Below are 27,373 nucleotides of genomic sequence, written 5' to 3' on the forward strand. Positions count from 1 at the left end.
CTGTTTGTAATGCATCACATCACATGTAGAATTAGATCATCAACACACCCATTAAGAGAATACTACTAGATTTTTATTAGGTTTTTATTATAAATTATAGATATTATATTATAAATTAATAATAGCATAACTACTATTCTTTTTCATTCTACTATCATAATTTACATCATCATTTTTTTTAAATCATATATGTCATGCCCCAACCAAGTCTATACACCCCTGTTCTATATAAATCATTTCAAATGATTAATGTAGCCTAACCTGTAGAACTCCATTGACAAAGAAAAAAGTGAAATCTTTTTGAGAGTGGAAGTAAAAATAAACCACTGAGATGTGGTTGCACACTCTAATAACTGGTGATGTGGAGCCATTCAGATTCAACCAATCACAATCAAACTCATATTAAATGGGAGTCAGCACACACTGCCACCATTTAGTGCCTCTGATTAAGGTTCAGCAGTACTATGGGGTATATGCCACGGAGGAAGCGGGACTTCTGACTTCCTGGTTTTCACACATCAGCTTTGTTTCCGTTTCCTGTTTGCGACGTGTGGGCCGCGTCCCAGTTCTTGCGCTTCCACCTTTGTGCCCCTCGGTTGCACGTTCCCATCGATGGGTGCAAGTGTGTAGTGAGTCTGTCACAGTTGTCCGAAGCATTTCAGAGAGTTGAGACGCCCTGCGCTCTCCCGCCGATGGGGGGGAGCTCGCGGTTGGGGGGTGCAGGAGTGGGGGTGCGAGTGTTGGAAAGCGGCCATCAGTGGCCAGAAATGACGCTGATGTGTGAAACCCGGAAGTCAGAAGTCCATGGCATCTACCCTATTAGGATTATCTGGCATGTTGTTGTTGTTTTAGCAGTACTGAGAAGATTTTCAAAAAAGCATGGCATTTGAACAGGGTTGTGCAGAATTTGCTTATATTTACTTATGTTGGTTACTATTCACATAGACCAGTGGTGGGCAAACTCGGTCCTCGAGGGCCGGCGTCCTGCAGGTTTTGGAGGTTTCCCTGCTACAACGCAGCTGATTCTAATCAATAGGATCGTTACCAAGCTTATGCAGAGCTTGCTGATGAACTGATCATATATCAGCTGTGTTGGAGAAGGGAAACATCCAAAACCTGCAGGACTCTGGCCCTTGAGGACCGAGTGTGCCCACCCCTGGCATAGACACATTTACACCCACACATTTACGTTTGTTCGTCTGTCTCCCTGCAATCTAAATCTAAATAAATAATGAAAATCAAGTATTTCTACACTGATCTGGACATCTACTGAAATAGTCTCACTTTTGTGTGCTTGTGTGTGACTGGACATGTATTGTGCATATTGCAAATGTGTCATGTAGGTTCCTTTGGGGATATTTAAGCGTGAAAAGGAGGTAGCCAGGAAACTGGAGTTTGATGGCCTTTACATAACAGAGCAGCCATCTGAGGATGACATCAAAGGACAGTGGGACAGACTTGTTATTAACACACAGTAAGTAGATGTGTCGCCTTTTTTTTTTAAATTTTTTTTTTAAGTGAAAACATTAAACAAGGCTGTTCTTCATAAAAAAAAGGGAAGATGAAAGTATTGTATTGTGTTTCAATGTTCCAAATAGCACTTGCAAGCTGTAATATGTAGTTCCCAGCAGACGTGTGGTCAGAGGCAGAGCCTTAACTACATCAGGAGTCTCAAGATAAATGCTGCTGCTGCTGCTACTATTACCACTACTACTAATAATAATATTAATAATTAATCTCTTCAATATTAGTTCTCTGATCTGTGCTTTAACCGAATGTAACAATGTCCTAGGTTTTATAGTCAAAATGCTCTGTTCTTTGTTGAGACGAGAAGTATGGCAGCGTGCAGCCTCTCCTCCTCAGCTTTGCACCCTCAATAATGCTAGGTTCAGATCGAACACAAAATGAGTGTCTCACATGGAACATTGCATTGACATGGGGGACAGTGACTCTGGGTTGACAGACTGGGTTGGTAGTCCCTTTTGTTTAAAAAAAAAAGAAAGGGGGACCGGAGAGTGTTCCAACTACAGTGGAATCACACTTCAGTTTCCGGTAGAGGAGAGTCCATCAGGAAGTCGATTGTCAGATTCAGAAAGTCTGGACTTCTGTGCTTTGGTTACTGCTCCCACAACTCAAATCGGACCGTCAAGGTCCCTGCCATCGCCCATCACCCAATTTACACTGCACCTGACCCCATTTGGCCCCTCCCAAAGCTGGTGATCCAATGGGAAGGAAGACCCACAATGCCTTTTGAGGCCCATGGGTTCCAACAAACGCTCGCCATCAAGGAAAACGTCCAAATATTGTCCTCGTCTGGCCTTTTGAGCCATGCTTTGTCTGGTCCCTCGCCTTTTTGTAATGGGTGACCCTGCCAAGGGCAAAAAACTTAGCCTTGATTATTATTATTGAGATCAATTCATGCTTAGACTTTTGCTTTATAATTTTTAGATCTTTTCCGAACAACTACTGGGATAAGTTTGTGAAGCGAAAGGTAGGTATATTTGACAGTTTAATTTAGAAAATTCCACTTAAAATGTGTCAATACAATTGTACTCTGCTTTTCCACAGGTGATGGATAAATATGGCGAATTTTATGGTCATGACCGGATCAGCGAACTTCTGGGATTGGACAAAGCTGCTCTGGACTTCAGTGATGCTCATAAAAAGAGGAAGCCCAGAAAAGACAGTTACCTGGCTTCTGTGTGAGTAAACAGCACTTGTATGAGAGAGTAAATACAGTACATGTTCATTTCCAAAAATACTTTTGGCCTCCTTCACCGTCATAGGGCCTCATTTATCAGAGTTCGTCGAAAAGGTTGTTTGTACGACTGCAAACATAAAAAGGTAATCTCTCCAGAGTCAATAATTACAGAAGGTCCATCAAACCGTGATTGACGACACCCGTTTGTTGACAGACTAGACGAGACAAATGAGGTGCTGTAACGCATGCAAACAAATAAGGGGTAGGACTAGATACGTTTTTAACTTCCTCCTAACCCTTTTGAACATATAAACTCTTTTCTTTCTTCCTATTCTTGATTTCTTTTTTTACTTCAATTCATATTTTAGACTTGTAATGTGTTTTCTTTGTGTTTATATGTTCAATAAAGAACCAAACTAATCAAGTAATCTCCTGCCGCATGCAAGCTGGAAACCTGTCTGTCGGGACAGGTTATATCCTTTCCGTTAAAATAAGTAAAAATAAATATCCGAGTCTAAATGACAGATTTATATCCAAAGGGAAGCGATCAAGCATATCACTCAATGGTAACTAATGGGTGTGAATGACGGCCTGTCAACATGGTGATGTCACATCTGTCCCAACATGGCGACGGCATTAAGAAAAAAAACTGCGTAATTATTTTTGGCAAATACAAGATTAGACACAAAAATGGGAACACCAGATATTTATCAAACTTTACAATATTTCCCCATCAATACCTCGAAATGTTGCACTGAAGGTATACTCCAAACCCTTATTTTCAACAAGTTTTACATAATATTTGTTATCTTTTACAGAGTTAGGAAATGTCCCATGAAACGATGGTGTAGCTCTATTTTTGTATAAATGGCGCTTGATAGCTTTTGCATTAGAACTCTACAGATAATCTTGTAAGTCCCTCCCAACTGACCAAGTTTTAGTAAGGCTTTTTTTAAATTAAAAAAATACTATGTATAGCTTTTTTTATTCAAAAAATCACCATGTATAATAAGACTTTTAGGTAAAAAACAAAACAAAACACCATGTATTTTAAAAGGAACCCTGACTGTCATGACAAGTTTGCTCTATATTAGTACAACAGTATAGTACATTTTGTAGAAACTTATGTATGCCAACCAGACTAGTAGATTGGTCGGGAAGGAAGGCATAAACAACAACAAAACCGTTAAAATCCATGCGTATGTAAACGGGTCCACCTTTAGAATGCCTATAGAAGGACATAGTGCTGGAAAGATGACAAGATCTGGTGTGATTAGTGTGACAAAAGTCTTTGTTCTCAAGAGCACAATCTTTGATTTTGTCAACAGGCTGAACTCTGTTGATGTCAAGTACCAGATCTGGAAGCTGGGAGTGGTGTTCACTGACAATGTAAGCATGCAACTAGTATGACTTGGCGACCTTGTCTGGAGCGCCACCATCTCTAGAGTCATGATAGCAGATTCACTGGAATTTAGGTTCACAACACTACAGTAATGGTAAATTAACTTAATTCAAATTCAATTAAAACTATGCTAAAATAAATACATACTTAAAGAATGGCACACTACATTGTAGTGGAGTCCAGTGTTAAATTTTGCATGACAAAAATCTCTCAGTACACCACCAAACAAATATCGCATGTCATATCAAATACATATCAAATGTCACAATAAGTATACTCTACTTGCGAGTATGAATTTTACAAAGGTTAACAGGTGCCAACAGATGCCCAAATTCAAAGTAAATATTCAATTCACCACTCCATGAGCAACCACTTTATTGTGGTGAAGGGGTTTGTGTGTCCCAATGATCCTAGGAGCTAAGTTGTGTGGATCTTTTTGCCCCTAATAGGGTCTTCCATAGCAAACTTTAAAAAAGTACTAGGTGAGGACCAGACACAGCACATCTCACAGATCCCTTATGATGAGTAATAATAAAATTGGAGCACATTTTCCCTTGCCTGGACATGGGTCACCGTCTGCAACCAGGCCTGAAGGTGGTGTTAGACGGTGAGCATCTGCTGTTGCTCATGGGACCCAGCTGGGCACAGCTTGTAAAGATACAGTGGGCCCCCCTTTCCACTCACCACCTGTGGCAGGGCCCAAAAGGGCCAGGCGCACTTGGCGGCCTGATCTCCAGCTACAGAACCTTGCTGTAGGGACGTGGGATGTGCTGGCGAGTTTTCCCTCTGTATACTCCCTCGTTCTGCTGGGGGACGACATTGCTCACATGGGTAACGACAGTGACACCTGGAAGGGTTTGATTGGAAGAAACTGTCTGAACCCAAGTGGTGTTCTGTTACTGAACTTCTGTCACAGACGTTCCATAACGAACACCATAGACATAAGGGTGTCCACTTGGGACCAGGACACCCTAATCCGCATTTTGATTATCGACTTTATGGTCATGTCATCAGATTTGCAGCCGCACACTCAGGTGAAGAGCAGGGCAAGGCTGCCAAGTGAACAACGCCTAGCGATGTGTTGGCTGCGATGATGGGGGAAGATGCCGTTCTGACCTGGTAGACTCAAACGTATTGTGGGAGTATGCTGGTAACGTCACAGAGGCCCCTGTCAGAAGGAGTTTCAAATCGTACCTCCATTTACCCCCATCTGGGGAGAGACGGGGGATGGACCATGTTCCGCACCGCCATTGTTGAGGCGGCTGACCGGAGCTTTGACCAAAAGGTGGTTGACGAGTCGTTGCTTGTCGTGTCCACAATCCCTTAACCCGTTGATGGACACCAGCGGTAAGAAATGCTGTCAAGTTAAAGCTGCATTGCAGAGTTTAAAATGTTAATGTTAAATATTTTTCTACATCATGCATGCTCCACCAATGCCCAAATGAGTACTTAGAACCCTGACTTTTTCAAATGCGATGGACCTACCAGCTTGTATCTTCCCCTCAGTTTCTTGGGGGTGGGGAGGGGTGGAGTGGTGGAGGGTGACGTCATGCTCGTCCCCGCGGACATGTAGTATTGTGTTTGCTAGCATATAACACAATTGGGATGGAAACTGAAAAAAAAAAAAGAATAGGCCAGCTTTGAGCTGAACTGAAAAAAATGAAGAGTTTATTCGAGCGCACATATTAGCACGCGCACCATGCACAAGCTTGACACCGAAGCTGAGGTTAATGCTTTAGGCCAGAGCTGGCCGTCGCGAGTAAAAAAAAAAAGACAAACTCCGCAGTGCACCTTTAAGGAAGCAGTCCTATTGGGCCTTTTTGGCCTGTGGGACTCCAAAGGCAGCTGATGGACGCTGGCAAAAACTCGGGACTGGAAGGAGTTCGGGAAGACCATAGAGAATGATTTCCAGACTTGCTTTAAAGAAATGGTGGTCCACCATGTAGCGTATTTTATACATATTTAGAAAAGGTCTGTTTCCAAGTTGAAAATATTTTCATTTAATGCATTTTTTATTCTGCAGAAATCTGAATTGTGTCACTTGAACCATACAGTATTAACCTAGCATTAACTCATTCACTCCCAGCCATTTTCACTGAAGCAAACCCTTTCGCTTTTACTAGATTTTGACTGATTTTGCAAGCAAAGCCAAAAGACTATTGTGTTCTATTGCTATAAAAACATGGAACATACCAAAAGAAAGATTAGAGTCTCCTCCTTTATCAGAAAAAAAGTATATTTCGATTTGTTTCCGTTTTGCAGCAATTAGCATTAGAATATAGTTAAGTTTCATCATTATTCACAAATCTGTTTAGAACTGTGGGTAAATAAGCTTGTATGCAACATGGCCCTGGTTGATCTCTTATTCTCTGCTGCCACCTTCTGGCCGTTTTTTTCAATTACTACCATTGCCTTACCAGTTCTCTGCAGCCTTCTGTATGCTCTAGCAAAAAAAAAAAATAATAAAATACGTCTTTGGGACACTTAAAACATTTGAAATAGAACAAATGTATACGTTTTTGGGAGCAAATGAGTTAATAGCTAAAACGTACAAATATGATAAGGGCTTCTTCATTCAAACCAAAACATCTGATTTCTCTGCCATTTCGTAGTCGTTCCTGTATCTGGCCTGGTATATGACAATGTCCATCCTGGGTCACTACAACAACTTTTTCTTTGCTGCACATCTGCTTGACATTGCAATGGGTTTCAAGACACTGCGGACTATCCTGTCCTCAGTGACGCACAATGGCAAACAGGTCTGCTGCTTTGAGCCTCTAAACCTACACTAATAATCTTGTACAGAGAAGGATAGTCATCTCATTTTTAAAGTAGCAGATTATACCTCTTCGTCTTTGTGAATTGCCCCGAAGACTACTTCCTTTGTAACATGTTTTTTCTGTGACTGTATTTCCTTCCAGTTAGTGTTAACAGTTGGTCTGTTAGCAGTGGTGGTGTATCTGTACACTGTAGTAGCCTTCAACTTCTTCAGAAAGTTCTACAACAAGAGTGAAGATGGAGAATTACCTGACATGAAATGTGATGACATGTTGACAGTGAGTATTAAAAGGATTGTACTTGGATGTTTGACAATACACAATACTAGTAGATTAGGCTGCCAAAACCTCATATAATCCTCTATGCATCCTCATGTAATGCTATTAAGTCAAAAAAAAATGTGGTGCGGGAGAATTGGTAAGAAAACTATTATTCCACATGCTGTGTCTGTGCTATCTTTTCTCATTGCTCTGAAAAGTTGCTCACGGCAGCTTTGACCCCGCAGTGTTAGATAAGTCTTTTGTCGACTTGAAAAGGCAAAGTAACGTGTGAGTAAAGTGGGTCCATTGCCATTTATGGATTGAAAGTCACTGGAATTTAGTTTTGCAGCATTCACCCTCAAGCACTGGCTTTTGTCTGAATAAGCTTCTGTATTTTGTATCTATTCAAATACAGCACATCACACTAATCAAAGTTGAATCCTGGTTCCAAAAACAATCAGTTTTTTTGTATACATATCTTTCAACCAGTGGATATACAAAATTTACACACCCCTGCTAAAGTGCCTGGTTTTAGTGATATTACAAAATTAGACCAATATAAATTATTTCACTCATTTCCAGCATTAATTTGAACTGTACAACTCAGTTGTAAAAATCATGAAATCTTTTCGAAAGAAGTACATAAACTAAGCAACTGAAATCATGTGGTTGCAAAAGTTTGAACACCCATTTATAACTAAGGGATGTGGCTATGTCCAGAATTAGTCAATTACAGTCAAACTCATGTTAAATGGGAGTCAGGACACAGCTGCCAACATTTAAAATGCCTCTAATTAACATGTTATATGTTCTCAAAATTATACATGTAAACCCCATAATGACAATGTAACATTTTATTTCAATTATTGCAAATTGATTAAAAATTTAAAAATAAGAAATCATATGAAATATATTCATAGCCTTTGCCATGAAACTCAAATTTAAATTTGGCCAAGGTGCACCCCATTTCCACTCATCGTCCTTGAGGTATTTATACAGTATAGCTTAATTGGAGTCCACGGGGTGTAAATTCATTTGATTGGACGTCATTTTGAAAGGCACACACTTGTCTATATATGGTACCACCGTTGATAGTGCATGTTTGAGCTCAAATCAAGCATGAAGTCAAAGGAATTGTCTTTAGACCTCTGAAACAGCATTGTCTTGAGGCACAGATCTGGGGAAGGGTACGAGGGGGGTTGGGGGGAATCTGCTTTGAAAGTCCCAGTGAACAGAGTGGCCTCTATCATTTTGTAAATGTAAGGAAGAGGCAAAGATAATGCAGCAATCTTCAGAGACATCCTTCACCACTCTTGACCTCAGACAAGGGTGATGGTTCCACGGTGACCCTAAAAACATAGCCCAAGATATAAATGGGATGGCTTCAGGAACACTGTAACTATCCTTGAGTGACCCAGACTTGAATTTGCCCCTCAGTAGATGTGTAAAGCTTGTGGCATTATATTCAACAAAACTTGAGGCTGCCAAAGGTGCATAAAGTATTGAGCAATGGGTGAGTGCACTTACAGTATGTACACATGATTTCACGTTTTATTTGTATTACACAGTATATGCAAAAACCTTCCATTTTGTCGTTATGGGGTGTTGAATAGACCTTTAAAAAAAAAAAAAAAAAAAACTTAGTTTTTCTTTTAAGGCTGTAATGTAAAAAAAATGTGAAAAAAACGTGACACACTTTGAGTACTTTCTACACAGTAAATTCTTTAGAGTAAATGTGACTGTATTCAGAGTAAATTTGACTCTATTTAGAGTATGACCAAATAGACTCATTTTTAAAGTAGGCTAAAATTTATACTTGGAAGAGAGTAAAATAAAAAATAGGGGAACAAATAGAAGTCACTCAAGGGTTGAGGAACAAACTTCCGACCTTCAGTTTGGGAGACTGCCACACTACCACCTGAGCTATGCCCCCCCCCCCCTACTGTTTGCTTATCTCCAAGAGTTAGGAAGATTCCAGGCAGCTGATATGAGCAATATACTAACACACAGCAGGAGCTGCGTGGCTCAGGAAATAGATCCGCTGTCTCCTAAGCTGAATGTCGTGAGTTCGCTCCTCAACCCTTGAGTGACTTTTATGTATTTATTTATTTTCAATTATTTATTTTACTCTCTTCCATGTGTAAATATTATTCTAAAATTATTTGGTCCCACTCTAAGGCACGTTCACATTGTAGAGCGTGATGGCCAATTCAGATTTTTTGTTGAATCTTTTTATGTACCGTTTACATTATAAAAACAAATGCGACATTTAATGTGAACGCAACGCGCCAGTGATGCGACTCGCATGCGCAAAGAGCACGTCGAGTGGCGTACACCCAAAACTACGACATCACGTTGCAGTGTTCACGGAAGTAAATGTTGTCCCGACTCGCAACGTTTTACTGCCAGCCAAGCCACCTAGGCAAGCGACTTTTATCAGTGTCATATGCAAATTTAGCTGTGCCAACGCACGCTACAGATTGGTGGACTGATGTTTCGCTGACTTGTTAGGAGTTCGATTTATATGTCTTGTCCGCACACATTATGCAAATTAAGCTGTGCGAACGACCGCGCTCCTGGTTGGTGGACTGTTTTCACGCTCGCTCCTGGTTGGGTGCTGTCCTCGGCTTCCTTGTGCATCAGTTTTGAATGTGATGTTTATAAACAGCAATAGAAATCCATCTGACTTGTTTTTTCATCTCTTGTCGCCAGAGTAGTGAGGTTGGAAGAGGTAATTTGGGGGAAATAAGGGGACACTCCTCGTTTCATTGAGAAGTCTACCAAAGATGACGTCGCATAATTGCCGTTCTGAACCGTCTGCACAGCTGAATTTCTACTATCACCACACATGTCAACCTCATGCTTCATGTTAAAACAAATAAAAATGTAACACTGTTACTCAAAACAGCTTTGTATATATTCATAGACGTGTCAGTAGTCTCTCTTCCATGCACTCTCTCCCGCAATCTGGCTTTTGATGACGTTTGAATCGGATGCGTGCGGATGAGCGTTCACAGTGCAGACGCATCGCATTCATATCCAATTTATATCCACATACGAAAGAGGCCCAGGTTGGGTATGAAAAAATTGGAATTTTACCGTTCACACTGCATGAAAAGATCAGATACTTGTGAAAAAAATCTGAATTGAGCTGCAGTGCACTTCCTCAGCACAGGTGATGTCATCTTCAGTCGACAGCAAGTGGAAAAATTTGTTTTTAAATTTATAAATTGTTCAAGAAAAATAATGAAGTTATCAAATTCATTCTGGACAAAATATGAACTTTTTACTGCTGAAAATTGCTCAATGAGTCAACTATCCCTATAAGAGACCAACAACGAGGTAGACATTAAACAGAAAGTCAAAGTTTTTTCATGGCGAATCCTTTAAACTTTGGTGCTGTGCCTACATTAGATACCATAAGTCACATTTTTTTTTGCAATTTAGCATTGTCCATCTGTCTAAGATGCTTCCCATTGGGATTCATTTAGGTAGATTACATAGAACAATTTAATCAAAGTACGAGCCCTAGAATATTTTTTTTAATCATAATTAATCGCAGAACTTCAATAGTTAACTCAAATAATCGCAAATTTTTACATCTGTTCTAAATGTACAATAAAATGTACACTAATTTTTCATACTCTTGTACACATAAAAGTGGGAAAAATGTTAAACTAATAGAAATATGGCTGCATTTTTTAGTCATTCATACAGTAATTTCATAATCATAACATTGAGTTAAAATTAAAAAGATCCATCCATCCAACCATTTTCTTAAACGCTTTTCCTCACAAGGGTCGCGGGGGTTGCTGGAGCCTATCCCAGCTGGCTTCGGGCAGTAGGCGGGGTACACCCTGAACTGGTAGCCAGCCAATTAAAAAGATGTACTGTAAAAAAAAAAAAAAAAAAAAAGTGTGATATTGATTTGTATTGAGGTCATTTCCCTGCCACTAGATGGCATAATTGCATTTGTAAGACATTGGTGACAGCTGAGTGCATTTTTCTTTTCATATTAAGAGGTACCGGTATCTAATCTTTATGGATGGCAAACTGCGGTCCTCGAGGGCCGGAGTCCTACAGGTTTGAGAGGTTTCCCTACTCGAACTGCAGTTGATTCCGATTAACAGGATCATTATCAGGCTTATGCAGAGCTTGCTGATGAGCTGATCATGAATCATCTGTGTTGAAGAAGGGAAATATCCAAAACCTACAGGACTCTCGTCATCCCTGTTTAAGTTTAACATGAAGTAACTTGTGAAATTCTGCACATTTTAAAAATTCTATAATTAATTTTTCGGCCAAACGTGGCAATAGCTATTCGAAATTCCAATTTTCTGCATTGAGCAGCTTTAAGTTTGAATGAATGAATTTCATTAACTTAGTAAGGAGAGCTGTGCAGCATTTGATGGTTTCCAATCTATTATAATGCTATCAATGTAACATAATATAACACATATCATAATAAATTAAATGACCTGAAACTTAGAACTCGATAAAGAGTGAAGTACAGCTGCAATTGCTGCCAAACCATGTGAAAGAAATACTATATAAGGGCTCGACAGCTGATGGTGTGTGTACGTGTGTTTTGTAATGGTGGGAGTGGGGCTTTCTGTCACCCGGAAATGTTCAAACTAATCCCACATAGCCAGCCACCCATAGCATTCCATACAGCTCTATTTATTCCTATTAAGGATTTTTGGGGGCAGTCGTCACCTTTTCTACACAAAGGGGACAGATTTAGTGGTATGAAAAGATGGACAGAAGAAAGTGTGGTGCTGACAGCGAGGTTTTCTTTCCTCAGCACCCTTTTTGAGAATTAATATCTTGCCAGGATGAGAGATCTGTGTTGATTTCGTCTTTTTACTTGTTTCTCTTGGTCTTTCCGCCATAATAGTTTTGCGAGTGAGTACTTAAAATATATTTTTAAATCACTTTTTCATCATGGCGGTTACAAATAAACAACAAGTTAAGTTTAGAGAAACGGGTGGGACTTTTTGATTGTCTCAGGATTCGATTCCGATTTTTGGGTCTGCGATTCGATTCAGAATCGCTTTTCAATTAAAAATGATTTGATTGACAATGATTTCTGCTTCAATTTATGGATGTGCAAATAATCGTCATGATCTACTCCAGTCTGACTCGCTAATTCTAATTAGCGCTATTTAGCACTCAAAAGAACGGCTATTCATACAAAGCGCTTCAGGAATGTATAAAGAGAAGCATCTTAACATTACTCACTGCATATGCTCTTCCTACGCTGCAAAAAAACAACAACAGCTTTTATTGGCTTAACTTGATTGTGAATTTTTCCTTCTACTCTTTAATGTGGCTACAAATTAAGAGTGTATCAGAACACGCGGAACCACACTGCCTCTAAGTGGCCAAATCGTGTACATGAACATGAAAAGCGCCCCCAATAAAAACACACACAAACAAGGGCAAGGCAGTATAAAATAGCTTAAATAAAATCTATTTTGGGACATTTAAAATCAATTCTGAATTATAGTAAATGAGAATCGCGATTCTTATGAGAATCGTTTTTTTTGGCACACCCCTAATAGGTAAGATGGATTACTTCACTTTTTTTTTCTCATTTCACCTGTTATTTTCCAGGTCAAAAGACCCGTTCTAAAGTTTAACTACACAAAATGATCATATAGTGATTCAATTAATCCTAAAACTGTTTACATTTCAGCAGAAAGCAGTTTTTTCTTTTTTTAAATCAAGCTTATGAATTAATATATCAGTATAATTTAATAAACTTTTAAATCCAGCAAGTAACATTCACTTTCCCACACTCTTTCCCCATATCCTTTTTTTTTTTTTTTGCCAGTGCTACATGTTCCACATGTATGTAGGTGTGCGAGCAGGGGGAGGCATCGGTGACCAGATTGAAGACCCAGCAGGAGACGAATATGAGATCTATCGCATCATATTTGACATCACCTTCTTCTTCTTTGTTATTGTAATCCTTCTGGCAATCATCCAAGGTGAGCCATGCAATTAAATTGCACACATTTTTGCACAAGTACAGCATCTCAGTGTTACTGTGTTATTTAGTGTTATTGGCGTTCACTTGATGACTCAAGGTGTCTCAAGTCTTTTGGGTGAAAATGCTTACTGGTATGAGTCACATCATTGGCATTTTGCTATATTTGCTTCATCTAACAAAATCAAAGCGATGTTTTCATCTGTTGTCTTGAAAATCCTAGGTTTAATCATTGATGCTTTTGGAGAACTACGGGATCAGCAAGAACAAGTGAAAGAAGACATGGAGGTAAACAGGCAAAGACAATCAAACAAATCATATACATTGGAAAACAAACTCTAGGCACGTCAGATGGTTTGACAGCAGTCATTTAACTTTTAATTCATTGTCTTCCAGACAAAATGTTTTATCTGTGGAATAGGCAATGACTACTTTGACACAGTGCCACATGGCTTTGAAACACACACACTACAGGAGCACAACTTGGCCAATTACTTGTAAGTACATATGAGATGTGTCTGAATAACTGGTGTTGATCACTGTATATTTTGTGTAAGATTTGTTTTTAAAATAAATTCATTTGCTCCCAAAAACGTGAAAACGTTCTATTTTAAATATTGCCATGGTCCCAAAAACGTATGCGATTATTTGGGTTGCCGTAATGGCTTATGAGAAATTTAGACGGTACTGAGGGGAGTTGTAATTTCGTCAGCAACCTCGGGGACACCATGTTGACTTTGCTTGTTTGTAGGAGCAAAATAAACGATAAAAATCATATTATCAAGTATTCATAATCTGAAGTTGCTACTTTAGTTAATCATGGAGTTCATTGCTTTCATAAGAGAATTACTAATCCACTCAGTAAACACAAATGATTCGGCAGAAATGGAATTTCTAGACAACAAATGTATTTAGTAAACACACATATATCAGTCACAGCCTAACCTATTAATGAAACGGAATAAAAATGTGAATCGAAGATAAAAAGAAAACTTGCAACCTAACTAACTAAGATAAAAGAAGGTATATGAAAAAGGTAGATGAGGAAAAAGATGTAAGCCTTTGACCTGTCAATTATTTTATGTTTGAATAAAAACATTGCACCAGTAGTATATGATCATCAGATTGCCATGGAGGCGCATCTCACGAAACTGGTTCAGTCGCACGGGAGAGAGAGAGACTCGAGCGTCGATCCAAGGTTGAATGCTGGAATGCTGCAGCAGGTCTCCGGCTGCTGGTCAGGTGCACGCAGCGGCCGGTCCTTGGCTGGCGCACGTCCAGCTGGAATGCTGCCCGGGAGTCTCTGGCTGCTGGTCGGTGATGCACGCGCGGCGTGGCGGTCGCGGCGTGGCGGTCACGGCTGGAACAGACACGCACGCCCTGGGGGATGTGCAGGATGCCTGCGAGTCCTTGCTTGATGCGCGCCTTGTGACGCGTGCTGTGGCTCAAAGGAAGAAGCCGCGTAGTCACCCTCAGCGACCACGTCTCTCGTGATGATCAGGAAAAGTTCATGGGGCCAGACGTGAGGTGGAGGAGTTGCAGGAACGAGAGAGTCCTTGAGCAGTTCAGGGGGAAGAGAGTTCAGGAAAAGAGTTCCAGGAAAAGAGCGTGAGGAAAAGAGTTGCAGGAAAAGAGAGAGAAGTTCCTTCACACGCTTGTTTTTAAAGCTGTCAGCAGGGGGGCCGGACCGTAGCTCCGCCCCTTCTGTGCGCATGAAGCAGACTTGGTCGACTGAGACAAAGTATTGGGATAGTATTTGATAATTTTGGATCATAATTGACAAGCCAGATGCTTAATTTATCATTCTGAACACATTTCAAACATTACCGTGATCATAAAGTTATAGAATCCGCTAAGCTTACTAATTAGCTAAACTTAGGTGGCTACAGAAATTACACACATCATTCATTTGAGATAGACATACAGGTTGTGTACAAAGATAAACAACAGGAGTTATTTGATGTCAGTCAAGTACATAGAGAATTATGTAGACTTCAGATTAATTAGGAGCGGCAGGATTCTTGAGGATAATCGATAGTGACCGTTGGAAGGCACTGTTGTACCATACACCTTCCACGGGGCATTGTTTCCTGCAAAAAGCATGGCTAATTCCTGTGGATGGGCCAGACCATAAAAGATGGTCTGGGGACTGCTTATCAGACAGGATTTCAGGTCTGTCGTAGCTGTGGTATGCGTTTCCTGGGGGTTATAAAACGATGTCCAGTCCCTGCTGGAGGAACTGAAAACACAGAGTTAAGACACGCACACACATTCCCCAGGGGGAAATGTTTAAAAAGGCACATAAAATAAAAAAATTGAGGGTGACGGGCAATATTCGTTACACGTATTAATACTTTTTTTTTATGCTAGGGCATACAGAAGGCTTTGATGCGGCCACTGACCTGAAGAGGTGGCTTAAAGCAATGGTAGTTATTACAAAAAACGGCCAGCAGATGGTAGCAGAGTATAAGAGATCAACCAGTTTTCAACAGGTTTGTGAATAATGATGAAACTTTATCATTCTAATGCTAATTGGTGCAAAACGGATACAAATTTACTTTTTTTCTGTTGAAAGAAGAGACTCTAATCTTTCTTTTGGTAGGTTATAACACAATATTCTGTGGGCCTTGCAAAATCAGTCAAAATCCAGTAAAACAGTCGGGAGTGAATGAGTTTATTTTATCATTATCATTTATTTTTCCTTGCTCTGACAAATAAAATTGTGTCTCAACATTTTTACGTTAAGAAAATTAGGGTGATATACAGATATGATGATGCTTATCACTGCCCAAAGTGCTCTTTTGTGTGTGAAAGCAGAGCTTGGCATTTTACAAAAAATTTTTTTTAACCATGCTTCCGTCATAGCAGTTTTGTCTACAAGTCTACACTATTTTAGGACTGACAGAGGCATTCCAAGTAAAACAAAGATATTCCATAGTATTCCTGTATTTACAGTCAATAGTTAGTCATTTTCTTTGACTCAAGCATTCAATAAGTAAACAAAATATAACATAACGTGTGCGTAATACAAAGTAGATAAATCCAAGACAATAAAAGTCCATCACACGACAATAATGCTGCCATCTCTCTCTCTCATGATGCTCTCATGTCTCGTCTATGCCCAAACAGGAAGTAATTGTTTACAAAATATTGTTAAAATAAATAATTTCACCAAAATCTAACAGAAAACCACAACCATAAAGGTTTATATGCAAATAAATACACACATAAAATATTAGACTCAATATTAGACTCAAACAAAGATTGTAGATTTGTGTTGTCATGTCATGGAGGTGAATTGATGTCCTCTTTACTTAATTTGGCTTTTTCCACCTCCTCAGCCAATCATAGCCGACTTAGAGATCCTTTAATGAAACAGAAATCGTCACACCCACACATATATTTAATACAGTCCTCTCTATACATTAGCATTTAGCAACCCAGGCGAACATACACACGCAAGACACGAGGCACTTGTTCCCATCAGTCGTCACCAAAGTTTCTTGTCATTCGTCATCCTTGTAAATGGATACTTGACTCATTGAGCCATTTTCAGCAGTAAAACTTGATATTTTGTCCAGAATTAAATTGACAACTTCATTATTTTTCATGTACAATTAATACCTTTAAAAACACATTTTGCCACTTGCTGTCGACTGTTAAATGGATGGCTCGATGTAAAAAAGAAAGAAAGAAAAAAAGATAAAACATTACATGCAAGAAGACAAAAGTAAATGTAAAATTATAACTTGCAAAACCTTCACCCTTTGCACAGTTTTCTGTAGTTTTTGTATACAGGTATATATATATATATATATATATATATATATATATAAATCGATTCAATTCGATTCAGAAAGGCCCGATTTGATTCGATTCACGATTCACATTCATCTTTGATTCTTCTCAGAAGTGTCAATGCTGCAAAACTTGCTATATATATATATATATATATATATATATATATATATATACTGTATATATATATATATATATATACTGTATATATATATATCTCCGATTGACTGGCAACCAGTTCAGGGTGCCCGAAGCCGGCTGGGATAGGCTCCAGCACCTCCCGCGACTCTTGTGAGGACAAGCGGTTAAGAAGATGGATGGATGGATATATATATATATATGTACACACACACACACACACGCAGGCTTGGGGAGTAATGGAATACATGTACCACCGTTACGTAATCAGATTACAATAAAAATGTAACTGTATTCCAGGTACATTTATTAAAAATGGGATTACTTTGAGGGATTACAATTTCTACGATGAGAGGGAGTGTGAGAGAGAGTGAGCTCGAGATCGAGAAAAATAGAGAGACAGAGCAAGAGAGTGCACGTGCACGCCCGCGTAATTGGGACCGTTGCTACATGTCCTCCACACGCGGGCAGTTTGAAAAAAGCTTCACGGGCAGGAGGAGGAAAAGGTGACCGGTATTCACTGGAACTTACTCGTCTTTCTGAAGGAGCAAACGTTTGAGCTGAGAGTCCAGCGGGATGCTACGCGCTGTAGCTTCTTGCTAGCTAGCCCGCTGGCCTACAACCATAATGTGAGTTGCACCTTCCAAACAAAAAAAGTTCATTTTGATGATTGGATGTATCTGTCTGTCTGTCTGTCTGTGTCCGTCCGTCCGTCCGTCTCAACTGTGAGGTGTGGTTGCTTTCAGTGACAGTTCGAAAACAGCATATGGCCTTCAATCAACCAACCAATCAATCAATCAATCTATAGCCTACATGCTTTTTAATTACACAATGATTTTTGCTATTTGTAGGCCCTATCGGATATATATATATTGTGGTGTTATTTATTTATTTATTTTTTATTTTGTCTTTATGAGCATTGGAGTAATGCAAAAGTAATCAAATTACATTACTTATTATTAAACTTTGTCTTGCCAACATTTTGGAAATTGTTTTTGTGTTCATTGAGATATTGTTTAAAATTTTACTTTTCAAAGGGGGTGTACACATTTACGCTGAGCACTGTGTATATATATATATATATATATATATATATATATATATATATATATATATATATATATATATATATACTCTAAATGTATAGGATCGTATCCCAATAACCGTTTTTTGGGAGGAGTAATATGGCGGCCTTGCAGCTTCAAAAGTCTTGGCCTATCGGCTATTCAAATCAGTTGTTCGTCTTCTTCACTAATTCTTTTTCTACGCTTTCCGTTAACTCCCCGTGGCTGCGGTACTGCGTCACTCCAGACTTGACACATACAGCATTAAACGTCCTCAGCGTCTTCTTTTGGACACACGCACGTCTTGAAACGTTTCCGTGTGTCCAAGACTCTTTGAGGAACGAAGCCGGCTTTGCCTGCGTGTGAACAGGGCCTAAATCCACAATCACTAATTAGACAATGAGACACATCTGGACAAGACACAAGTGGCTGAGGGAACTGAGTGGCTGAAGCACGGGAGAGGAAAGACAAGCACAGGTGAACACAATCGCACACAAAAAAAACACTGATCGTGATCGACAAAAGACAAAAAAAAACAAAAAAAACGAACCCAACCCAAACCACAACAAGCATACTTGAATAATAATGACACAATTATACACACCACATACATGTTTTTGTGGGTGTTAATTTAATAAAAATTTAATGTTAGTTAATATAGTATGTGTGGTTGAAAGAGGACTTGAGTTTTTTAGTCCAAGCCACTTATATGCACTTATATGTGGAAAGCATTCAGAATCTGTTGGAGATGGGTTAAACTACGCGCTGCTATACAGTTATCATTGGTGTATTGAAACTCCAGGATGCTGCACACTGATGTCTTTGTTTTACTTTTGTGTTAGACAAGGTTAAAAAGCCTTCCATCGATGTCAGATGGGAGATCACTGTGTGTTACCTCCAGGATTGTTTCAATAAAGACCATATTCATATTGAGTAGTCAGCATAGGTTGGCATCGGACAAGTTTGCCCTTTAGAAAATTAAGTTAATTTCCCACCCCTGAGTAAGGTATGCCCATAAACCAAAAACATCCATGTTGAGTTAATTGCAGATGCTAAATTGTCTATACAAGATGAGTGAGGATTCTTATTTTTCTATATGTGCCCTGGCGACCGCCAGTCCAGGATATAATCCACCATTTACCCGGTGAGCTGATAGGCACCAGATACCTGTGAGCTACAATAGGAAAAGCGGTAGAGGGGATGGATGGATGGATGGATGGTGAATTTTTCTAACGGCATGTGTGATGTGTATTTTTTTTTTTCAGATTCTTTGTGATGTATCTTATCAACAAAGATGAAACAGAGCACACAGGCCAGGTAAACCACGAGTATTTAAACATTTGAACAAAAAGTGGCACTTTCAAAATTATTCATACCCTTTGCAAACTTCTGAAGTCTATGGGAAAATCCAAAGTTTTAAACTATTTTAAATAGTCAAAACTATTCTAAAGCTTCCTAATTATCCAGATTGATTAGTAAAAGATCAACTCAAACTCAAAAGGTGAAAAGCAGCCGCTCTCTGCATCAGGTTTGACTGTGGGCAGTCATGTTCAGGGCAACAAAAATGTTTTCAGGTTTCAGAACTTCCAGTGGCTACTGTGCAAAGTGTCATTTAAAAAACTGCAAGACATTCTGCACTGTGGACAATTTCAAAGGACATGCTCGTAAGCCAAAAGTGCTGGCCAGGAGCATAGTGCGAGAGGTGAAAAATAATTCAAGGATCGCTACCATATTGGTGAATGTGGCCTCTGCTGATGGAAGAACAACTTATCCAGAAAAAAAACACTCACTTTGCCTTTGCAAGTGGTCATCTGGACAGAGTTTAATAATTCTGGTCTTATAGTTTATGATCAGATGACACAAATTACATTTTTGGGCTACAATGATGTATTTGGTGATGAAAAGGGGTAAGCCTTCAACCCAGAGAACACCATTACCACTGTCAAACATGGTAGTGGGAACCTAGTACTTTGTGGATGTTTTTCAGCCCCTGGACCAGGGTGCCTAATCACAGTAAATGGCACAATGAAAAAAAAAAGAAGAGAGAGCTACTCAAGATTTCCCCGAACAACATTGGTCAGTCTGTGGTGAAATTTGGTCTTTGGCATCAGTGGCAGTGGACAGTTTAGCATGACAAAATCTCAAAGCACACACCTCAAGTAGTCAAGAATTTCAACGTTTTGCACTGGCCCAGATAGTCCAGACGTGAATTCATTTCTGACCTGTGGAGGGAATGAAAGATCGGGGTGATGACAAGAAAACCCTCCAACTTGAAAGAGATGGAGCTTATCGCTTAAGAGGAAGAAAAATATCAGGCATCCAGGTATCCCTTGTGGAGTCATGTCACTTTCTGGGCATAATCATCTCCCGGGACTTAAATTGGGAGCCCAGCACCACATCCCTCCTGAAAAAGGCCCAGCAGAGGCTGTATTTTCTTTGGCAGCTACGTAAATTCAAACTGTCAAGGTCTATGACGATTATAGCTACATCATTAGAAAAACTTTAAGAACACTTTATAAATCCACTAAAGACCTGGTTCGATCACAAATTAAAGAAAATGCATTTTGTTGAATGTAAACCCCTTAATTTTATCTGTCTGTCTGTCTGTCTTGAAGGAATCTTATGTATGGAAGATGTACCAAGAGCGTTGCTGGGAGTTCTTCCCAGCTGGAGATTGTTTCCGCAAACAGTATGAAGATCAACTCAACTGATCTGAGTATGAAGTTATGTCCAATCTGGTGGTTCCTTAACCCTGTATGCTGCATATATATTTGAGTAGCATGTGTTGGCGAACCACAGGATTACACCAACCAACACTCTCCTGACAAGACATCCTGGAGCCACAAATTTAAAACCAGACTGACTCACTTTCATCCAAGATCTTCCAGATTCAGCAGGTCAACTTGCTGACTCTGCTTCAGATTGCAGCACACTCATTTTGGAATATTTTGTGTACATGGAAATTATCTTATTATATAACGTCAAATTAAACTGTTGGCATGGGACTGACAGCTTCTTCAGATTAGTTATTTTCTTGTATTTGACATAACACTAACAAGCATTAAAAAATGAAAAGGAAGAGAAGGTGTGGACTGAGGAGTGCGACTTCTTGTGTCTACCACACATACTTGATGGTAGTACAGGTAGTGGACACTGCAACACTGAAACTTGCTGCAATATAACTTTAAAGATCTGCTTTTGTTACTACTGTCAAAAAATGTGACCTCGCTGAATTTTGCCTGCAATGAAGTAGGAAGACAATGTGCCTGAAGCTGAATACTTTTGTAATGTTTAACAATTTGGAGCATTTTAATGATTTCAATTAAAGTGGAGCTTCCAGATGTTATCATGGTGTCCACAATCTGCACATGCCAATATTGTGTGTGTGTGTGTGTGTGTGTGTGTGTGTGTGCGTGCGTGCGTGCGTGCGTGCGTGCGTGCGTGCGTGCGTGCGTGCGTGCGTTCTGTAAAATTGCCTGCAACTTGATGTTGAATGGTGAGTTAAAACTCGCCAGACTGGTCCTTTTTATGCTTGTTCTTTAATTTGCTTCTTTTTAAGGCTACACAAATAAATAAGTAAATGAATAAGTTGTGATTTTGGAATTGAGGATTAATGTCCTGTAGTGTTGAAGGATTTGATTATTAGTATCTGGCTCCTTTGGGGTTTCTGGGCTGAAAATATTTTGCCTGACGAATTTGGTTCAGACAGAGTAATATTTGCAACAAATGTTCATCAAATTATACTACAGGGAGTCCTCGAGTTACGTTGTTTCGACTTTACGGCACCCGTGCCTCGTCCGTAGCACCTTCTTTTTCGTTAATTTCCCAAAGTAATCACGTCATTTTACAGTTATTTAAAGTTGTGTGTTGTTACCACCAGCAACGGACGTCAATTGAGTAGGCCGTTACATTTCCGTTTTTGTTTAAATTAGCTCCGCTTTGCGTCCGTCAGCAATGAATGGCCATGAGCAAACACAAAATATGGTTTCGGCTCTTGTATGTTTTTTGAAAATTACTGTACAAAGTATTTTGATGTAATTATTGACTTTAACAGTGAAATCCGAGCCCGTTGATTTCGGTTTGGACCAATCACAGAGCAACATTTTGTTTGGGGGTAAGATATGCAGCTCAGCTGTGATGAAACTAGGAAGCCAGCGTCGACGTCGTTGCAAACAAGCAAACCTAACATGGCCGAATGGACGGTGCAATTAATTCTGTTCTTGCAGAATTACTCACTGTTTCCTTGTTGAATGTTGAACAGCGAGAGGCGCTTCGTGCATTTTTAGCTGGTAAAGCTGTTCGGGCTCCCCAACCCCCTTCCCCACCTCCTTCGATGAGAACGAAGGCAACATTTTCATCCGTTGCCGTGATTGGTCATAACAAACGTCACAAGGCCGCATCGTCCAATCAGCTCAATCTATTGTACAGAATGTCCCGTCTTTATCAAGCAAATCACCGTGGAGCAGTCCCAGATTGATATTGTGGAGAAATCCCTTGAGTGACTCACAATATCAATCTGGCTATATATATATATATATATATATATACACACACACAAGTGCCGTCAAAGTTAAAGCAATAACTAATTAATTAATCACAAAAAACTATTGCATTAATCATTTATTAACGCAGATTAATCACACGATTAATTTTGTCCGCAGATGATCCTAGATGACAGCGGATGGTTACGTTAAAGTTAACGCAGATTGTATTTGAGCAATAAACTTAACTATATGCATTAAAGTAAAGCATTTAATAAATGTTTGTATATGACGTTCAGAATATTTGTTCATGTCAAACTATTGGGGTCATCATCCCCCCCCCTTCCCAGTTTAAATTATGCAAGTAATTAACTGATTAGAAAAAGAGGAGGATGAGGGTGTGCAGAGGATCAAAAAATGTTGAGGACGTCCTCATAATATTAAATGTCGAAATAATTTACATAAAACAGGTGCTCTTTAAATTTGGCGGGCAAAAAATGTTGATACAAGAGCCTTTTTAATTAAGCGATTAATCGTGATTAATCAAAATTCAATTAATTCAATATTCCAAGAAGAAAATGTAATCGTTTTAGCTCTAATATATATATAATCATTTAAAACAAAGAGATTGACATCACCCGGTCTTTCCATACAATATTGTGAATAATCTATTACATTATCAGGTCTCCTCTTTCCAAAGGGGGCGGTGCATGCTTAAAACTATGCAGGGTGCCCACACTTTTGCAGACACCTTTATGTTGTTCTCTGTTACTTTGAAAGTGTAAAATAAATGATGGAAATCAAATCTCACTTTCTCTGACATATAAGAATGTCTCATCTGTAATGTGATGCCTTTTGGAGATTTTTCCATCTTTCTTTGGCTTGCTTATGCACAACACAAATATTTACCTATTGGGTCAGGTGCCCAAACTTTAGATTCTTACTGTATTACTGTCTGGTTATAACATTCCCTAAATATTGAGGGAATTATATGCTTCAATGTTTTCCCTTAGTTGTGATGGAAAGTTTTTGGAAAGTTTTCTAAACCAGTGTTTCTCACCCCTGGTCCTCGTGGCACACTATCCAGGCTGTTTTCCATGTCTTCCAATTCCCAGCGCAGGTGATTCCAATGACAGCTCATCAGCAAGTTCTGGAGAAGCTTGATAACGAACCTCACCTGCGCTCTAAATCTAAATGCAATCTAAATGTTCTCTTTTTTATTTATCTAGCACAGCATTATTAATTATTAACTTCATCAAGCACATGTGCTTATAATATTTAGAAATAATAGATATTGCCGTTTTATAGTAGCGTTAGCTGTTTAATTTAGCAAGATAGTTTGAGAAAACTAGCAATGTAGTACAAAAATCCTTGAAAGACAGGACGGTATTTGTAGGATCGCTGGCACAGCTGACATTCAGTGTAGTGGTTAAGCATACAGCTTTCATACCAGTGCACAGCTTTCGAGTAGGTTTCAGCCCCCCACTTCTGGCAAAATCTTTTTTTGTCACAGTTGATGTATTTAAAAAAAAACAACAGCAAAAGAAAACAAATGTAAATTTTATACACCAAGTAAGTTGTATAACTAAAATTGTTTTAAAGTTTTGTGGAAGGTAAATAAATAAAAATGTTTATGTTAATGTTACAAAAACTTGTCATTGCAACTAAGGAGCTACCAAGGAGTAACCAAAGATGTTTTCTGTAGAACGTTACTGTAGTTCCAAAAATTGTTGGCTGGGATGGTTGCTATCTGGATGTCTTGATGGGCCGACTTCTCTCTGGCTGAACTCCCTTTGTTTGTTGCCTTGTGGGACGGAGTGAGAAAGAGACTGGCAGGAGACAAGTGACAGAGGCGTTCATGAACTACCATGATGACCTTTGTTTACCGTAATTGTACGCATTTTACTTGGTGATCAGTATTTGGCTACCTATTCCCAGCTGCTGTATAGCTCGAAAGTACCGTGTTTCAAGCCACATGTGCACTCCCCACATACATTAAAGATGCTGACTCCCCATTACATTCAAGTCTGACCGTAACAATATCCTAAGAGCTGTGCTGGTTTCTGATTCTGATTCCAACTGGAATGCCTCAACAACTTGGGCCACAGCTACTTTGATGAAGATGAAGAACAAAAGAGCATGGTAAGTAATGGAGAAATTGAATTGGTTGAGAAACGGCCCAATGTGCCGAATGGGATTTTACTCTGAGCGGAACGGATGTACACTGATGGAGTCTGTTGAATGTACTAAATTTTATTTCATCAAGTGATTCCACACACACACAAAATCATTTGGCTCCAGAAACATATTTTAAGTGGATGTATGGTTTACTTTAAAAATGTATCTGTATCCAGATGATGTAGCCAACCGAAAAATAAAATTGAGACGTATACTTCTTTAACTCTTTGATTGCCAGACGTTTTCAGAAACGGGATGTCGCCAGTGCCAGCCGATTTAAGCATTTTGACTGATCTTTCAAGGTCCACAGAAAATGTTGTGTTTGGACTATGGAAACACACATACTACCAAATGAAAGATTGGACTCTCATCTTTCATCAGAAAAGTTTGTTTCTACCTTATTCCGTTTTTCAGTAATCAACAATAGAAAATGGTTAGTTTCACCCAAATGCTCTGTTTTGAAACAAAAAGCGGAGAAAAAGAGCTTTTTGTAAAACGATGCCATTTCATGCACTCTAGTGAATTGTACACTTCTTTTTGTCCATGAATGATGCCACAAACACCTTAATAGTGCTTTACTTCTGTAATACACCACCACCAACAATGAAAAAGTGTTTTTAGTTTGCAAAATACGTTTATTTCCATTCAACAGTGTAACAATTTGACAAAACAATTTCGCAAACTATTTACAAATGTGTGCAACTGTGGTACTATTTACAATTATGTGGATGTTTCAAATACAGTTTTTCTTTTTGTAACGCTCTCCTGCGTGCAAGGAGACGCAGCAGGGTTTGCACAACAGATTACTTTCACTTTCCATTGTCCGTTTCGTGTGCAGACGGCCTTTTTTTCCGGGGAATAGCAAGTAGCAGACTGTACCCACTCCTCCGATGAATATGCATTGGACTCAGGGCACTTTTCGTCATCCGATTGAATGTCCGCCTGAGCGTGCTCTGTTGTGCTCCGCGTTTTCCGGTGTTAGCATCGCTAGCCCATGAACCTTTATGACGTCGTCATAGCTGCCGCGTCAGCGCTTCCAACTTCGGCGTCAACCTCGGAGTCACCATCATCATCATCGATGATGATCATCGTCGTCATCAATGTGCTCTTTAGCGTTGGTCGATGCCTTTCGTCTTTGAAAAAAATTCCCAAGTGTGAGCTGCTTGCAACCGCCATAGTTCGCTTCCTCAGCCATCTAGCTCCGCCTCACGTCTTCTACTGCCACGTCAACGCTTCCAACCTCGGAGTCACCATCATCATCATCGATGATGATCATCGTCGTCATCAATGTGCTCTTTAGCGTTGGTCGATGCTTTTCGTCTTTGAAAAAAAATGCTCGAGCGTGAGCTGCTTGCAAACCGGTCGCCATGTTCTCTTCTCTTCCCTTCCCCAGCCATTGTCCCCTCTAGCTCCGCCTCACGTCTTCTACTGACGCCTACCCAATCTTGTCAAAAGAGAGTCATCGCTGCCCTCTAGGGGCCAAAAATAGCCATTAGGCTCACTAGACCTGCTTGAAACTTTCACCACAGCTGGGCAAGGCTTTACTCCACCCGTTTCATAAAAAAAATGGGTGGACGTCTTTTAACGTCTTTGGCGCTCCTCCGTAGGTTTTTGCAGAACGTCATTTAACGTCTTTGGCAGTAAAAGAGTTAATATTGTGTCCTTCACTCCCAAAAACGTTTTTTATGCTAGAGCATACAGAAGGCTTTGATACAGCTTCTGACATGAATAGGTCGATTAAAGCAATGCTAGTTATTACAAAAAACGGCCAGTGGGTGGCAGCAAAGTACAAGAGATCAGCCAGGGCCATGTTGCAACAAGTTCATTTTGCCAGTGTTTTCACCAGGTTTGTGAATAATGATGAAATTTATCTATATTCTATTGCTAATTGCTGCAAAACGGAAACAGATACAAATATACTTTTGTTCCTGATGAAAGAAGAGATTGTTCTTTTAATCTTTCTTTCTGTGCGTATCTGGTGAGTTTTGTCCATAAAATGGACGTGTCCAGAGCACGCAGTCAAGACAGAGCGGAGCGGAGCCGCAACGCACACGCACGCGGTGTAATCCCAGTGTTAACGCTATGTAGCACCAACCTCACTTAGTCTTCCAATGTGCTGCAGAGGAGTGTCAACCATGACAGCCAAAAACATCTAGCCCTGAGGAACACACACACCAACTACATACAAACACAGCTTCCAAAACACAACAAAACCTATTGAGCATCTTTGGAAAAAGCGGAAACAGTCTGGAGAAGGCCCGCTTCAAACCTGATACAGCTGTAGAGGTTCACTCACAATGTGTGGGTCAAAATAGCTTTGTATTTTAGGGGTGCTCAGTAGGGTTGGGCGGTATTCAAATTTTGACACAGTTTTACTGTCTCCACATTTCACTGGAGTATTTAGACCTTTTTTTTAAGACTTATCTTGCGCTGACAACAGCCAATCTGTCAGTTAATGGCCACAGATATGTTCACTGTGTGCGCCGGTTGCATTTGTAATAATCTTTTGAGTGACGTATTTGAATGTCTGTCACTCCATGACAGCACGTCTTTGGCAAAAGTGTGCAGCTGACGTTCTTTT

The 27,373-nt window shown here is 39.6% G+C and overlaps 1 protein-coding gene across 2 annotated transcripts in view; it reads left to right on the forward strand.

Annotated features, from left to right (window-relative positions):
- Positions 1 to 21,479, forward strand: part of ryr2a (ryanodine receptor 2a (cardiac)) — a 233,607-nt gene extending 212,128 nt beyond the window's left edge. For both annotated transcript variants that reach the window (XM_077550282.1, XM_077550284.1), the window contains 11 exons: positions 1,344 to 1,474; positions 2,449 to 2,491; positions 2,569 to 2,702; positions 4,030 to 4,090; positions 6,716 to 6,862; positions 7,025 to 7,159; positions 12,978 to 13,134; positions 13,357 to 13,421; positions 13,530 to 13,630; positions 19,399 to 19,450; positions 20,749 to 21,479. In XM_077550282.1, coding sequence (XP_077406408.1) covers positions 1,344 to 1,474; positions 2,449 to 2,491; positions 2,569 to 2,702; positions 4,030 to 4,090; positions 6,716 to 6,862; positions 7,025 to 7,159; positions 12,978 to 13,134; positions 13,357 to 13,421; positions 13,530 to 13,630; positions 19,399 to 19,450; positions 20,749 to 20,844 — 1,122 coding nt within the window. In that variant the 3' untranslated portion in view covers positions 20,845 to 21,479. The remainder of the gene's footprint in view (positions 1 to 1,343; positions 1,475 to 2,448; positions 2,492 to 2,568; positions 2,703 to 4,029; positions 4,091 to 6,715; positions 6,863 to 7,024; positions 7,160 to 12,977; positions 13,135 to 13,356; positions 13,422 to 13,529; positions 13,631 to 19,398; positions 19,451 to 20,748) is intronic.
- Positions 21,480 to 27,373: the final 5,894 nt, after the last annotated feature.

The sequence above is a fragment of the Vanacampus margaritifer genome, chromosome 18 (genome assembly GCF_051991255.1).
Source record: "Vanacampus margaritifer isolate UIUO_Vmar chromosome 18, RoL_Vmar_1.0, whole genome shotgun sequence".
In the NCBI taxonomy this organism is placed as follows: domain Eukaryota; kingdom Metazoa; phylum Chordata; class Actinopteri; order Syngnathiformes; family Syngnathidae; genus Vanacampus; species Vanacampus margaritifer.